General features: G+C 42.0%; 1 protein-coding gene across 1 annotated transcript; it reads right to left on the bottom strand.

Moving 5' to 3' along the window:
- Nucleotides 1-8,422: 8,422 nt before the first annotated feature.
- On the bottom strand, nt 8,423-16,579 carry PARK7 (Parkinsonism associated deglycase). Its single transcript, XM_051786403.1, has 7 exons — nt 16,443-16,579; nt 14,198-14,331; nt 13,064-13,165; nt 12,366-12,425; nt 11,458-11,527; nt 9,775-9,861; nt 8,423-8,883 (listed from the first exon to the last, which is right to left on the bottom strand). Exons 2-7 carry the CDS (start codon nt 14,285-14,287, stop codon nt 8,723-8,725), a joined length of 570 nt encoding a protein of 189 aa, XP_051642363.1. The 5' UTR covers nt 14,288-14,331; nt 16,443-16,579; the 3' UTR covers nt 8,423-8,722.
- Nucleotides 16,580-16,938: the final 359 nt, after the last annotated feature.

Genomic DNA, 16,938 nt, shown 5'->3' on the forward strand with positions numbered 1-16,938 from the left:
TTACCACAAAACAAGTGTATTTCACTGTAGTATGCTAGCCATGGATAAGGTTACTGAAGATAAGAAGCATCACACAACTTTGATCTTCAAGCTGTGTATGTAGGTAAATACTTGCCTTGATCTAGCAGTCTGAACAGTTCTGTCAGTGGGCTTATTTCGGTATAAAGCAGGTTACCATCCTTGGAATTATACTGTATGGGAAAAATGTCAGATGCAGTTTTTCAGTAATGGCTAATCACTTAGCTTTTACAGATGGGAAGATTACTAAGCTTCAATTATAAAGGCACTTAAACACTTGCAGCTGTGCTGCAACACTGCTAAGAACATGCAGATTGGCCTTCAAAACATAAACAAACTACCTAATCCTGTGCAAGGCTGTCGATTGGAATACTCAGCCTACTGAAAGTTCTGCTTTCCAGAACCAGATTTTTCTAAGGTGGAAAAAGTAAAATTTATACTTGTAACCTTCCCCTTAAATATGAACAGTTTTAACCCTAGGACTGTGAAATAACGTACCTTCTCAGTTACACCATCACTGCTACAGCAAACAGATCAACACTGCTCAGCTGCACCTGTTTTGTTGTAGACTGTGAGAGTCAGCAGAGACTCGGTAGTTGTCATTCCAGTAGAACTCAGTCTAAACCCAAGCAGCTGCCCTGTAAATCTCTCCTAGCTTTTGCCTCTGGGTCCCACTCCATTCCTGGTACTTGAACCCACCCCTTTTAGCCAAAATACCTGGTACAAAATGGGGTATTTGTTAGAGTTTCTCCAGCCCTGCCTGCTAGCACATATTTTCACTTCCGTTAGCAGTAAAGGTTCCCTAAAAAACTGCTAATGTAGCAGCAGCAGATTTTTTACCTGATCTGCTTCTGAGTACAAGGTATTTTCATATTTATAGTGCTGAAAAGCTTAAAACCATTATAAAACTTGTGCTTTTGAATGGTCTTACATAACCTTTTCTGCAATTCCTAAAATGTTGAAGACTTTTAACCTAACCTCCATTACTTTTTCTCCTAGAAAAAAGAATTGCATACTCTTTTCCTGAGAGTTGGTATTTTCTACTCAGTCCTGAGTATTAAAAAAACCCAACTCAACTCTTACTGTAGTGATGTTTTCTTACCATGTGCTTTGTGTCAGCTGAATTACAGCATGATGTTAAGGCTCATTTCAGAAGTTAAGCAAGAAACTACCTTTAGTGCAACTGAAGTAAAACGGACAGAACCTGAATTGAACATAGTAACTGAACTGCTTGGCTATGAGCAGGACATTCAAACAGGTTACAGAGCTGACATACCTCTTGAGTAAAAGGAAAGTAACTTATAGGCAAGTCTTATACTATTTAAGTAACTTGGCCATTTAATCTCTAAAAATCCATAATAATAAGGTTTCATTGAGGACTTGGTCCACAATTCAGTGATTCTCTCTGTGTGACACTAAGGGGGTCACTGACAAAGGCAGGTAGAAGCCTTGCTTCTTAAGACACCAGATTCCTGTGCATTGGGGAACAAAGTTTGTATGACCCAAAAATTGTATTTCATTTTCCAAGTGAGTAATTAAGGCTGTAGAGCTGTGGGGGAAGCTTTGCAAGTTCTGGCCAGAAGACATTTCTCTGCTTGTCCCCGGGCACATGATAAGACTTGTCAGGACACAACATGCTTTTGCAACAATCTGATCACATTTGAATATTCAGAGTTTGGGCTCACCTGGGCAAGGCCTGATAGCTTTGCCTCTGAGGACAAAGACCCTTGCCAGCTTGATTTGACTGGAATAATCACACTTCAAAGAAGTTACAACTTGATAAACTGAAATTTGGAGAGTCAAGGAATTTGTGTTAAAGCAGGGAAGAAAAATGTGCATCTATGGAAAAGCAATGTCTCTCACAGCTTCCTTATTCAAGAAGCAGGCCATATATACTGCTCACCCTGCTCTCAGCGGCCCTGTTGGGAACCACCCAGCCATGCTGGTGAGGGCTCCTGAGTCCCAGGAGGTAGCAGCTGTGCTGAGACAAAGGGGGTTGTACTGCAGCAAACTCCAGAGGGCTGGATCCAGGGCAGCCCCACAGTGAGCCCAGGATCACTGAATAGACTTCAATGAGATGTGGTTGCCAGCGAAGTGGGTGAGAAGGGAGAGGGGAGGGTGTGGGTGACCTCTCCCTCAGGCTCAAAACTGCACAAGCAAAAGAACACTCTAAGTACCAAGTGACAGCAGAAGCATTTGTCATATTCACCCTGTGTAAGGGTTGGTGTTGGTAAGTGCTGCTTGGCTGCTCTGGTGTTGGCAAAACATCCCTCACTTGGTGAGTTTCAAACTAGCAAATCAACCTAGAGAAGCAGAGTCCAGCTGTAACTAAAGGACAGGATGTTTGCCTCAGTATACCTTTTCCTGAAAGGAAGAGGCTGTGTTAGTACCAGGTGACTTGAAAAACCCGTTAGCTTAACTTCACTATATTAACTTGCTCTTAAACAGACAAAGTCACTAAGTAACACAGAGCTGTAGCTGATCATCAGCTTCTTTTGCATTGTAAGAGAAAAAACAGAAATTAAACCTGATTCAGAAGCATGCAGATTGACGACATAATTAAATCTGCAGTCATTTAAAATTACTGATTTTTGCTGCTGTTACTAGGAGTTTTCCATTCACTCCCAGACTGCAATAGGCACAATTACTACCATTCTGAAACTGCAGAAGAGCACCCACCAAGACTGCATTTACTCCAGTTGCAGCCTTGATTTAGTTTTTAAACAGTCTGAGTGAAGTGTTAAGTTTGACATGATAAAGGAAAGCATCCTTCTAGTCCAGGACAAAGACACCAATTTTGTAAGGGCAGTTATTACAGTAGGGAGTAATTGCTGATGGTGTTCAGCCCAAGTCTTGTCAGGAATTCAAGGTTAAGGTGATGGCCAGATCAGTCATGGTAGAATTCCCACCCTTCAAACTCATGATTACAGACTGTGGCCCTTATAAACACTTTTAATATTATTACAAGCTGTATGCTAAATACATACTCTCTAGATTATGTCAAGAAGGAAATTGGAGATGGAGGTAAACCCTCATTTTATCTGCTTGTAGGCTCTCTGTAGTTAGGTAGCCTATTCATTTTCTTTGTGTGTACTGAGTGTTCCTGGGGTAAACTTTTGTTTTTAGAGTAGTTTAATCTTTTAATTTCCTGTTAGCTTTCTTCTAAAGCAGCTTATTTTCATTTAAAACCAAAAACATATAGCATATTTTGCATTTCACATAGCTCTTTGGCACTGAAAATCTAGCACACAAAGTTTAATTATACTTATTAATATTCGTTAAATAGTGCTGCAGAGATTTCTGGCTGCTGAGCTTGTGATTAGCATTTGTAAACTGAAAGAGATGTTATCCCCACCCATCCTGCATCATAATTCAGGCCTTGCATAATCCCTGCCCAAATGCCTATTTTCATCCACAGAGCTCATTATTTTCTCTGAATCATAAATGGAAGCCACACCTGTGATTGCTCATAGACTGTTGCTATATTATTTATATATTGGGGTGCACCTTGATCCCAGTTGTGGTTAATTTTGGAAAAGGTGTTAGGTACTCCAAATTTTAAGTGTCATGCCACTGAAACATGGGAACCAGGACTACTATTCATTTCCTTGCAAAGTGAGTCAGAGATGCTTCTGTGTTGAAAAGCTGCAGCTTCTTGCTGAAGATTAACGCTATCGTCCACAAATTCTTAGCATGTGAAAGCCACAAAGGAAAAAAAGCGCAAATATGGTGCCATGAAAAACCATGGCAGATTACCCCACCATCACCACCCTGAATCTGCTTGAGGATGCTAGTAACTAATCACATTGAGCTATCATAATAACACACTAAGAGGCCCTCCATGCACAAAGTCTCTGGATCAAGAACAGGATCATCAGGCCTGACCCAGAAGAATGATCTCCTGCCCACTACCTACCCAGGTGACAGACACATGTTCCCCTTACCTCTAATATTTATTTTACCTTTGTTAATATGTTTATTATTCACAACTTTTCAAGGGCAGTGTCAGCACTACTGAGTGCCCTTTTGGAAGCCAACTGGAACACACAACCAACGCTATACACTGAGCAGTCTTTAGGCATAAGACTCTTGGGGCACTTACCAGCTTGCAGGAAGTTCACGCTAAGGACCATATCAGCTCATGCCATGTTGAGTCCAACTGCTGCATGGCAAGGTGCAAGGGAGACACAAGCAAACGGCAAGTGTGTCTTTGCAAGGTTACTCATTGCCTTGCAATCCCTGTATTGTGATTTACTAGCTGTTAGGCAAGATCCAGAGGAAACATGAGACTCCAACCATACTAGGTTGCACTTGGTGACTTCATTTGTCACATGTCCTGTTGACAAGTTATTCAAGAAAAGTTTTCCTGCATCCCAGTTGCACACCCCAACACTTAGAGTTTAAGCAATTCGAATTGGGACTGTGCTGTTGTGATGCAGGATGTACATAGCACCAGCACAGCAATAGGCACATGGTGATGCAGAGGCCTCTAACAACCCAGGGCAGAGATTACAGCACACACTCTGACACATTCTGTTGCTCATGGGATTCAAATAGCCTAAACTGCTTTTGCTAGTCAGAAGGAGGGGTGTCTTTCCAGAGCATCTTTTCAACATGCTGAAAAAAACCAACAAACTGAAGTTGTTGCTTCGTCAAAAGCCACAGGGACAGACAGCCCCATCTGAGACACACTTTTAAAAATGCATGTCAGTGAGGTGAGCACCAGGGAGCTCCTGCTTCATACAGGGGCTAATGGAGACCTATAATGAGACTCTGAAGATGAAGGGCTAGCCTGAAGTAAGGATGAACTGGTTGGTTCCTAACTTCAAGTTAAATGGTTTAATGCTAGTGTTTTGTTAAAGACTGACAGTCTAAACAGACATGTTGTTAAGGGTGAGGAGTGAACACGTGGGTCATTATCTTCTATAGGTTTTATCAATCACATGATGGCCAGTGCTGGATGCAATACACAATAGTACTGTTCTGTGGGAATGGCCAAGGACCCCATTACTCCCCAAGCAACTTTTCCATTGGAGGAGCAGACTACCACTCCACTGAGACAGAGACAGCAGGCACAGCCAGCAGTCCAATCCGAGCTTGAGGTAACGCAACACTGTGCACAGGAGTTAGCTCGAGACTGCTCAGCCTTTCAGGCTGCCAACAACTGAACAAGCCATTGCAGGATGCTCTGGACATGCTGCTTCTCGCAGGCCACGCTTCTCCTGTCATCTGGACCAACTCGATCAAAAGCATTCTCCATGATAAGACAGGATGCTATTGCATGCCCTGGAGCAGCATGATGAGTAAGGCAGCTGTTTTACAAGCAGTTCAGTCCACAGTTTAACACCTGAGCTTTATATTGGGCCATTCAAGTGCAAGGGAGTGACCAATGCAACACAAGTGCAGGATCCCAGTTTTCTCTAGCAGTACAGCAGGATGCAGGCAGGGCTTGCTGGCTGTGGCCCTGGGGAACTCCATGAGAGTGAATATTCCCTCCCCAGAGGCTCTGTGCAAATTCATGCACAAGTAGCCAAGACCCAAAGCTAGAGAGGCAAAAGCCTCCAACTCCTCTTCATGGCCTAAGAAAATGCCTGTTGAAAGAAGGGGGAGGCGGGGTGGTGAGGCCACCAGGGCCCCATCTGTTCTCCTCGCTACAGGCAATCAGCACAGAACTGGCACTGGCTGGAGAACATCACCCTTGGCACCTGGCAGTAACTCTTTCCTTTTTTTTTTTTAAATTATGTTAAAGTTGTTAATGTTCTGTAGTTCTCCAAAGAGGAAGGAGGAAAAAAAAAACCCTCTTGATTTTGCTGCAGGGGATTTATTTGGAAGTTACTAGCAAAGCCTGTGTCTCTTTGAGCCCATACAGGAGCCTAGAGCTGCATTATTCCTGGTTTCCTAGTACAAGCGTTCATTTCCCTTCTGCACAACGAAAAGGAATGTAAAGTACTCCTTTACAAAACACCAGGGAAAAGCAACTAACACATCAGATGCATTCGTGAGTAAAGTCAGCACAGATAAATGCATCATTGCAAGTATTCACTGCTGGCACTAGCATCTATGCCATCTTGTGTACATTCCTGTTTCTAAGCCATATGATACTTCTCAATTCTGTAAGAGAACTCACTTTCCACTATGCATTCAAGCCCACAGAACCACCAGAATCGAGAGAAAAAAAACCTACCCTATTCTTGAGAGATGATATAAGACATACAGCAGATGCTGATTGACTACCCTTTTCATCAGGAAAACAACCAACCCCAAAATCTTTCAGCTGTCAGGAAACAAAATGGTAAAAGCCAGCTAGAGAAGTGTGGATGCATTCCCTTCAGTTTAAGCTGAGTTCAGTGGCAGCATATACCGAATTAACACAGACTCAGTTTAAAACTAACACTTGCCAATAATAAAAAGGCACAAAGTTCCTAGTGTACATGAAACACTGAGCAGAAAAGTACCTCAGCTCATTGTTCAGACGGGGGATTTTAGGAAAAGAGATCTGTAAAAAAAAGAAATACTGTATGAAATGGAAAAAGAGAGAGGAAAAAGGCATTTCACAAATTGGAAGGCATTTTTTTCCCCCTCAAATCAGCAAATTCCTTTTTAACGCATACCCTAAGAGGAAAATTAGCCTAATCTTGGTTCATATACTTATCCTAACAGAAAGACCAACTTAATGACACCTTAGCAGAAAGAGAGAACCCATGTAAATTCATGTTTGCTGAACATCTGCAATGTAAAAGGTTGAGAACAGTCAGCTTCATGAAGGTAACTAACTGTGGTGCAAGCAGCACTACCATATTTCATTTACCGAGTCCTTTTCTGAACAAAGTTGAAGAATTTGCAAATTAATCAGATGTATTAATGGGCTCAGCTCATTTTTCTGAGTGTTTTTCCTATTACCATTTTAATGGGAGTGGGAAAGCCCAAATATACACATTGAAAACCTCATTGCTGTAAACTGAACTATCCCAGCCTTGGAATAAAAAATAGAAATTTATAATCAAATTTTTGGCCACTTCTTTATAAAATATTTCTGGAAGCCTAAAAACAAAACAAGCATGGAAGTATTTTCCTTCTAATTCTACAAAGCAGTACTGCAACCCAGGAATGCACAGTTTTTCCTGTATTCTGAATCATGCCCATTTACGAAGTAATTATTCCAGTATCTAGGACAAAGAATCTTTCCATCATTTGGTTTACATTTGCACAGCAATACCAGTTAGACGTGCGGATTTACCACACAAACATGTCCAATCTTACATAGATTACAATTTTTTGCATATCTTGAGCATATTTAAAAGCTAAAGAAACATATTTCCTAAACAAATTAAGAGGCAGAGCATACAGCTGAAGCAGTTCTTCCAGTAGATATTAGCAACATAGAGACATTTTTAAATTCTAAATTTGCAAAAGTATCCATGTATTTTATTACCAAAATGCAGTAGTTGAGAATGAACTTGTTTCCCATTAAAATAAGCAATCATAAAGGTCCCTATGCAGCAATTTTTTTAAGTTCAGATTATGCACTTCAGATGTATGCAGAGCCAGATCTCCAGATGCTGTGGTAACTTCAGAGTCCAATGAGGAGCCATCTTGTAAAGCATGATGGCTGACAGAGCCAGGTAACAGCAGAATTATTTGGTAAAAGAAAGGCAGCAAAGACAAAAACTGATGCCAAATTCTTAATGCCCATGGGAATATAGCCCCACTACTTCTTCCAGAGACGTGCCCAGCAACTCCTCTAAACTGACATATGCTCACTTAAGTTAGGCTTGTAGCAAGTCCCGATTTATAGTAAGCAGAAAGAAGCACTGCTACTGGTGGTATGCTACCAAATCCAACCTTCCGATTTATGCTGATTATTAGCTGCTCAAATAGCTCAATGGATCTGCAATCATTTAATACAGAAGACAAATTTCAAGGTATCATGTTCAACTTGTAGGAACTCTAAGGTGCTTGGCAAGGTACGAATATTCACACCTTTAATTTAGTCCCACACTGTCTTAGAATTAATACTAGTTATTTGCCTTATTTGTACAGAAAAAACTAAACATTGTTTTAACTAATTCTAAGTTACAACTTAATAATCTATGTCATAGAATCATAGAATATCCTGAGTTGGAAGAGACTAACAAAGATCATCAAAACCAACTCCTGACTTCACAGAGGGCAACCTAAAAGTTAAACCATATAGCTGAGAAGCGTCGCCCAAATGCTTCTTGAACACTGACAGGCCTGGGGCCTTGACGCCCTCCCTAGGGAGCTTTTTCCAGCACTCATTTCAGCTCACACTGTGCGAGAATCTAAACAGACGTTGTTTTGAACAGTACATGGGTAGCCACGGTGGCAAAATGGATTCGTAGGTCTGGGTTGGGAGAAAACACATGAAGTACCAACACACCAGCAGGGCCGCTTCATTTTTATTTACTCAGCAAACATTTTTCCATGTGATTTTTAAATGCCATCCAAGAGTTAACTAAGATTATTAGATGCTGGCTACTTTTTTGTGATGAAGCTTTTTGCTAACGATCTTTTTCCAGAGATAAAGACCTTTGGTTTGTTACGGTATCCCAGTTAAGGTAAGTACAGTTGCTAATTTCACCCAAAATTAAATTGTATTTACAACAGTACAGCTTACAGTTATTCTACAGAGGATAAAACTCTCTATCCAAATTTGTCCTACTTCCTGTCCCACTCCAGGGTTTCACTCTTTCAGTATTAGAGGTGCCTTCACCTGTTCGGCCACTTCCTTCCCCATCAGCGTTTCAACAATGGCCAATCCAAACTCAAAGCTGGTCCCAGGCCCGCGGCTGGTGAGGATGTTCCCGTCTTTCTCCACGCGGCTCTCAGAGTAGCTGTAGTGTGCTGGGGGGGACACACAACAGAAAGAGGGTCAGTCTCCAGGACAGTGCCCACAGCTGCCACAGAGCACAGACTCACCTGCCACAGGCTCTGCTGAGGAGCAGAGGTTACCTGCCAAAGGCACCTCAGCCACCTGTGTGGGCCCAGTCTGCCTCCAAGCATCCCACGACTGCCTGCAGTCCTCAGGGAAGAAAAGGGCCTGCAGGGAGCTCTGGTAGCTCCATTCACATAGTATGAGAACGCACCTCTGATTCTACAAGCTCATTAAGAAGCACTCACTCTCCCTGTCAGTTCCTGTGAGTTTATTTTTGGAAGTCAGACTGCTTTTGTGGAGCTATTCACAAATTTCTTATCTGCCAATTACATGCAGAAGAAATTGGAAGAACCCTGCCATCTCCTGCTCACCTTCAGACTCATTAATGTTCACAGAATGACTTCATAGCATTTCACCACCACTTCCCTTAGGTAGGAGAAAGAAGTGTGGATCCATCAGCTGCTCACAGAACCAAAGCCCTATTCACAAGAGATCATGAAAGGTGCTCCTGGGGTTTGCTGGTTGGACCACTGAGGCAAAGAACCAAAAGGGCAAGAGATGATGGCTCAGCCTTGAGAAGATAAGGCAATAAATGCTCCTAGCATGACAGCAGCAGCGTATTTTCCCCAAGGATGAGAATGTTAATACAGCCCTGTTTATTAAATAGGTGAAATAGGCTTAGAAATACAGTCTTAGCATATTCAGTTGGATTTTGATTACATTCAAGAAAGCATTAAGGAAATTCGAAGAGACAAAGTAAGATACAAAAGCTATCTTCCTTTCTTTAAATTGTGATTTCAGGTAGACAAAAAAAAATCTGAGAAGGGTTTGGAGAGAAACTTATAAAAGTAATTACATACCTCCATTCATCATTTTATCTTTGGCCAAAGGGTGTGTTGTGACTTTGCTTCCAAACCCTATCCCATGTGCCAGAAGGGCAGTAGGACCTGTAAGGACAAAAAGTTGCACCAGTGAGGAACTGTCTTCTGCTAGAAACACTTCTAAGAGCATATATTCAGGCATTAGGTTCTCAAGGGTCCAAAGCTCACTGTGGACAGACTACTTTTTATAAAAACTGATGCCAGCCCCATCTCTGAAGCAAAAAGCCTCAAAAAGAACCAAGCTGTATAATCTCTCGCATTCAATTACAGCTCCCACACTGTCCTACCATGACTGTGCTGCCTTGGAAAGAGTGGAGGACAATGGTCATTTCACTTCCACATAATACATTTCATTTAAAACTGCTTGACGCTAAGAAACAAAAGGTCTGCATTTCAGTCTGAACATTAACTAGCTACAATTACTTTACAACCTTGTTAAATCCTGACTTTAGAGATGTACCAAGCAGAACTTCATTTGAGTAAGTCTCTGCATGTCGCAAGTGTGTGCCAAACAGTATTTTGGACAGACCATGGGCTAACTGTTAAGTTTTTGGTTTTAACAGTTTTCCTCTTTTCTTTTCATACTTCCTTCTTAGCCTGAGTTGAGTTTGTGTCAAGAAGCGTTAAGTCATTTGACAGGAAATACTTATGGGAATTCCAAAAGAAAATGAAGGCAAGATTTCCCTAATCTGAGTTTCAGTTCTGTGCATTTGTCTCATTTTGGATTTAGTCTAGGAAATAACCTCCTTTGTGTTCAGTTGGAATGAGCTCTAAGAATATTATACCTAAAGAAATTAACCACTCTGATTACCAGCAAAAGCTTTTAGTGGGCAACCATGAATTTGAATTGTTCTGTAAGAGATACAGATAAGAGAAGACTATCATTGCCAAGTACAAGAATGTTCACAACTCTGCATACCTATCACCTTGCTGAAGAATAAAAGCAAAAAAAAAAGCCCCAGCAACATACAAGAAAACAAAAATGAAAATCCACTCTACGAACATACTCTGTTAGATGGCCTTTTATGCACTCATTGCCACCCTCCTCATCCTCAGCTTTGGGTCCTAGGCCAGCCTCTAAGATCAGTTGGGAGTACTGGCAATTGTTTATCTTGCTTTTTTACATACATACCTTACAAAGTAATGACCTGGATACCCAGCTGTGCAGAATATGTAAGCAGACAACCTCTCCTCAAACCAAGTCCATCTTTTGCTATGACTCAGATGAGGAAGGGGGAGACTGTAACTCTATATGTATGGCCTTCTTTCTGAAGCTAAAGGGCAGGAATAGTTATGTGAGATAAATTTACAGCAATGATATTCTGCCAGTGCTGTGTCCTTGCAGAAAGATCATCAGAATAAGCATATATTTTGTAAAAAAATCCTAGCACATTACCTTTCACTTTTTATTTTAAAGACAGTAATGCAACTGACTGGAAAGAACTGGGAACCAAGCAGAACTTGCAGGATAAGTGTTCGCAATTATTTTAGAGATTTCTTGCCTATTAAATTTATAAAAAATTCTGACGCTGATGGGTGCACATATAGTACAAATCCCTGCTACTAAATTACAGGAACACAAATTTCTAAGACAGGAAAATGTCTGCATGCTCCTTCAAAACATCCAAATGCTTTATAAAGCAGGACACCTTGTTAACCCACCTGCACATATAGCAGCAATCAGGCCTTTTCTGCTTTCCTGGTCCTTCAAAATGTCTTTCACAGCAGCAGACTGTATGAAGAAAAATGATATCACAAGTCATTGTTAGGAATTGATTATTTGAAGCACATCTGAAATATTTTCCATTGCAAAGTCATAAACATGTTTTACACAGAAAACCAACTGACACCTCTTCACCCTGCCTCAGGACAGAGGGCAATGAGAACATCAAGAAGAAACACTGAAACCAATACATATTTGCCCCACAAGGAAAGAGTAAGGAAATCAGAAGGAACTGCAAGGAAGTATCTGGCCTACATAAAAGCTGGTTAACCCACGGACATAAAAAGTTGTCTGAAAGCTTCACAAGACAAACACGAAAGAGTATTCATAAGATACCTCCAAACAGTCTCCATCATTCTTAAAAAGATTTATGTGGGATATTTGTCTCATATTCCAGGGTTTACAAACTGTGCAATACCATCTAAATCCTATCTGATAGACTGACTTGTTTGTCTGCCTGCCTTCCACAAGGTATTTATACCACCACTGCAACAGCTTTGCACCACAGACAGAATTCTTGAGAAAAGGAAGAGAGTCCATGGCTTTGGACAATTTCATATTTCAGGGAATTCAATCTTCATTTGCAACTGCTTCATCTTCATATGACTATGAACAGAGATCTACCCACAATACAGAGCACTCTTCCATTTTTATTCAAATGCAAGAATTTACCCAGTTGTCCCACCTATATAGTCACAAGAAGGCTTCAGACAATTGATATTTAGTTTACTGATTCATTCAGAAGAGAACTTTAGAGGTTGAACTGAATCTGCAGAATTACTAAGCAAGCGCAGACCACCACTACTCATGAAGATGCCTATGAATTTTTAAAATACCGGAATTTTACCTCACACAAGTTTTGAGCTCCATGATTACCGCCAGGCAGGACCACGACATCGTAAGGTCCCTAAACAAACAAAAGATAAAACTGTTCTGTTAAACAGAGACTGATACTGTTTGAAGCCCACTACAGCTGATTCAAGTGACAAGCAAAATAACCTTTTCTTCCACTGAACAACACTTTATGATCAGAGAACCAGTTCCAATTACAGAATAAAATACTGTTTCCTGTTCCAGGAAGAACCTATTATTGATAAAGTCTGCCACTGAACTAACTCTTAAGCCTAGTGCATCGAAGAGCTTCAGCAAGCAAATGCATTGTAAAGACAAGTGGTTTTGCTCGAACCTTACTGTACAGGTCTAACTATAACATTGTTTAGCTCCCCATCAGAACTTTGGAGTTGATTCAAATTATGGTATTTCATTGGGCCAACTAACAGGAAAAATAAAGGGCTAGGGTTGATGCTTTGCAAAAACAAACACCTGTGCAGAATTAAGAGATCTGTCTGAACTGAGCATGCTATGAACCAGGACAACACTGAAGGGGAGCACAGTGGGATGTGCAGTTCTGTAATTAACTGCTGCATAGAGATAATACAACACGCAATATATGTCTAAAGGTAATGCACAGGCTTTCCAAATTCACCTTGGAAGCTGTGAGAAAGGCTATTTTGGCCACTATATTATATCAAGGTGATGACCAACCTCTTTTCTGGCATCTTCAAGACTAGCATCAGGACAAATGAAGACATCTCGACTGCACTGCACTGGTTCTTTTCCTGTTAGGCCTGCAACAGTCACCTTTATCTGGGAGAAGAACAAATATATCATGACAAATCAAGAATTTAGGGTGTTTTTCTTCTATATTAGTTCTTAAATAGTACACAGAATGAGCAAAGCACTACTGAAAGCTGTCACAACCCAGGGAACACTTAAGCTCCCACAAACCATGATTAAGTCCAAGCACATACAGTAATCAGTGATATTCATCTGAAGTAGACAAATAACTCTAACAGTTCAACTTTTCAAACAGGACATATAGAGACTATCTGATCCCACAGGCTATAAACAAAACAAATAATACAATGCAGGAGAGCCAGACTAAGTAGATCAGATAATGAATTGAAGTCTCTTTGCAGGCTCAAGTCACTCTCAAACACACTTATGGCATGTTCACTTTCCTCCCTTGACTTTTAGATGCCTGGTCATAACATCATAGATATGCATGGCACAGCTCACATTCACTAAAAAGCAGACAAGCTTGTTCCTCTTATGACAGCCAAAATGGGGTGTACAGTGATGAGGTGATGGGAGCAGTTTAGTCATTTCTACACAAGCGAAGTTGGTGTACTAATTTAAAACATTATTTTCATACCTAATGAGATGTACTACTACAGCTGCAAGGTAACAAACATCATGAGGAATCGCAACAGCCAAACTCTAGTTAATAGAATTTTAAAAGTAGGTCAGGAAAAGCTACATAATGTCATGAGCTGTAATGCACTGAGCTTTTCAGACCCCTAGAAAAAAAAGTACTTTCTGTTACTATCCATAGAAGTAGCCATGTTTTCTGACAGAGTAAGATTTACTTGAAACATTCACTCTAGTCCACACTGGACTCTTACTTTGAAAGTCTACCTTTTGCACAAATGTCAGTTGTCAAGCATACTTAGTAGGGGCATGGAACAAGCATTTGCTAAACAGTAAGGCGGTAGGGGAAATTTTCACCTCACACAACAAATTACACACTGAACTCCTAGCAATGAACATCAACTTGAGGCAAAGATTTCCCCTTGACCACACACTCACAAAGAGATTTTTCACTGTCGGTGTACTCACCCCAGCTCTTCTCATAACATCAGTAGGGATTACAGTTTCCATTTCCTCTGCCCCTTTTGCTAAAATCACCAATGCTCTTTTCGAGGCCATATCTTGAGAGGTTGCTGTTAGCTGAGATGGTTGTGAACGAGGGGCTGAGGAGGGTAGAAAAAGACAATGTGGTTAGAAAGCAAATGTTCTAGTACAAACCCTTCCTGATGCTGAAACTTAACAATGAGTTATTTGCATTTTTGCATTATCTTTCACTTAAACCAACTCAAAATAGTTCAGTAGCTTTAATCAATATTCATAACAGTTCTGTTTAACTAAAGAGCTTTTTAAAAAAAAAATGCATTACGATACTAAGAGATTAAGGCACTTGTGCAGTGGGAGGCACAGCACATCAGCATCAGATAAGGAAGCAGTTTGGCCTAATCAAGACCTTACATGACCTGTGTCTGCTAGAAAAGGGTTCAAGGTGGGTGGCAGAATTGTTTTCAGTTTGCACACCCTCACTCACACTGAGACTACTGACTCCTACCCAGGTCAGCATTTATAAAAAGGGTTTGCATGAGCTTTGACCTCATGTCTGGTATTTATTTTCCACATACCATGCTTCACGAAGAGTTTCCTGTGACTTACAGTGACTTGACCACTGCTCTTGCAAAACCTCAGAAACAGATTTTCTGGGTATTTCACAATTTTATGGGGGAAAAAATGTGTGTGCCCACGTGTGATGGGGGAGCAGACCACAGAATTTAGCAAATGGAACAAACCAGGCTTAAGACTTTTTTTTTAGCTTCTAAATTCAAGTTGAGGTGAAGGGACAAATTTCCATTTGAAGGTTAAGTTAAAGTTACTTTACATCATGTAAAATACCCATTAACTCATACTGGTCTGACTGAAGTCTGCAAAAGCATTCATGATGTGAGAAGGCATTTCACAGGTCACCCCTCTAGAAGACAGATTTTTGTCTTATAGGACAAAATGGACCTTCCATTCAGAAATGCATGTAGCACCTGAGAGCCCTTCATTAACTGTGATGCACATTTTAGTTGCCTACATGAAAGAAAGCCATCCTCTTACCCTGCTTCAATTCCATCTATTTTCAAGTTTACTCCCTATTGTTAGCCTCCTTTAGAAAGATGTTATTTCTAGAATGCAGTAATATACAGTAGAACACCCTGCAGCATGCAGAACCAGCCCAAGCAGACTAATTCACTTAGTGTCAAATCTTACTTTTATGTACTTTATGTACTGTCAATGCAAAGCCAACTGAGCAAGTATAATCAAATCACAGCTATTAGTAATAACTTTAGGACAACCTAGAGCTTCTTAATAACTTGTCTTGAAGATACACATTGATTTTGCAAAATAATTTTCATATAAATTTGACTAATTAGCAAAAGACTCCCTGATTAGCCACAACATAGAAACACTGCATTTGCTTTTTATTGAAGAAAAATACATCATAGTTTGTATTCCTTTATTTCATTAGTTCTTCAGATGCAAATAGGCACCTTATCCTGAAACCTTTACTCTTTCCCCTAATTTAGTAAAATGCAGTCTCTCCCTACTGCCTTTAGACATTTATTGTAAAACACTGCCAAATTCTTGAGCATTAATACTGTTCTTCGTGTGGGTCCATATGTAAATAGCTGTCCTGCTGTAAATGCTACCAGGGAAAGACTCTTTTTGAGAAGGCAGAACCATGTTACACAGACCTAATAGCCAATTCATTTCACACGCTACCTACACGTAGTAAATACCAGTCTTGCATTTGCTCCTCAGTGCCAGCACATGAACAGCACATGCCTCAAATCTATCAGCGAACGTATTTCCCTGCGTGGGTACATGTACCTTTCTGGAGATGGTGGCTTGTGGCACACGGCTGAATCAGAAACTCTAAGAAGGCTGCCTTTAAAAGAATCACACCCTTCAACGCCCCGACCACAGAGCCCGCTAACAGAGGCAGGGGAAGGTTTACGGCTCACCAGCTCCGCCAGCCGTACAGAAGGCCAGGTCCCTACACACTGATCTATTTATTCTGGGACGCGGCGCCATTCGGGCCGGCAGAAGGCCGCGAGCGGCGGGGCTGGACGGCGGGGGGGGGTCGAGTCTGCTCGGCCGCCAGAGCAGGGCAACTCCGACAGGCCGCCGAGCCCCCCCCGGCCTCTGCAGGCGGCCCCGAGTCCCCCCGCCGCCCTCCGGGGGCTCCGCCAGCCAGGCCTGCAACGCGACCGGAGCGGCAGCAGCCACAACTCACCTCAGCCGGGGCGCGGGCGGCTCTGAGAGAACCCGCCCCGGCCCCGCCCGCGCTGTGCCCGCCGCGGCCCCTCCCCGCTTCTCGCCCGCCCTCCTGTTCCGTTTCCAACACGTTCCGCTTTTCTCACGGTCACTCAGGTCGCAGGTTCAGAGAGCGGCCCGGTGCTCACCACCGTGACAGCGTCACCCTCCTACGGCAGCGCGACCCGAGCTGCTGTTGCCCTATTGTGTAAAACCCGTGCTCGCAGGTGCTGGCAGACCCGCTCTGGTTCCCTGGTGCTGGGCTCACGAGAGCTCCGACAGAGCAGCTCAAGTCCAGGTCACGCACAGGAGAGCAAGTCACAGGGAAGGACTTTGCTGGGGGCTCTCCTGGAATGGGTGCGGGCTGCAGCTCCCGGCACAGGATGGTTTGTGTGCTGCCCGCACAGGGCTCCGCTCAGAACCCTCGACAGGCTGGTCCTTGCTCTGTCCGTCTGTGTGCCGGGCACGCACACTCG

Source organism: Manacus candei, unplaced genomic scaffold (genome assembly GCF_025592945.1).
Source record: "Manacus candei isolate 608988 ecotype Guabito, Panama unplaced genomic scaffold, ASM2559294v1 h1tg000022l, whole genome shotgun sequence".
NCBI classification, from domain to species: Eukaryota; Metazoa; Chordata; class Aves; order Passeriformes; family Pipridae; genus Manacus; species Manacus candei.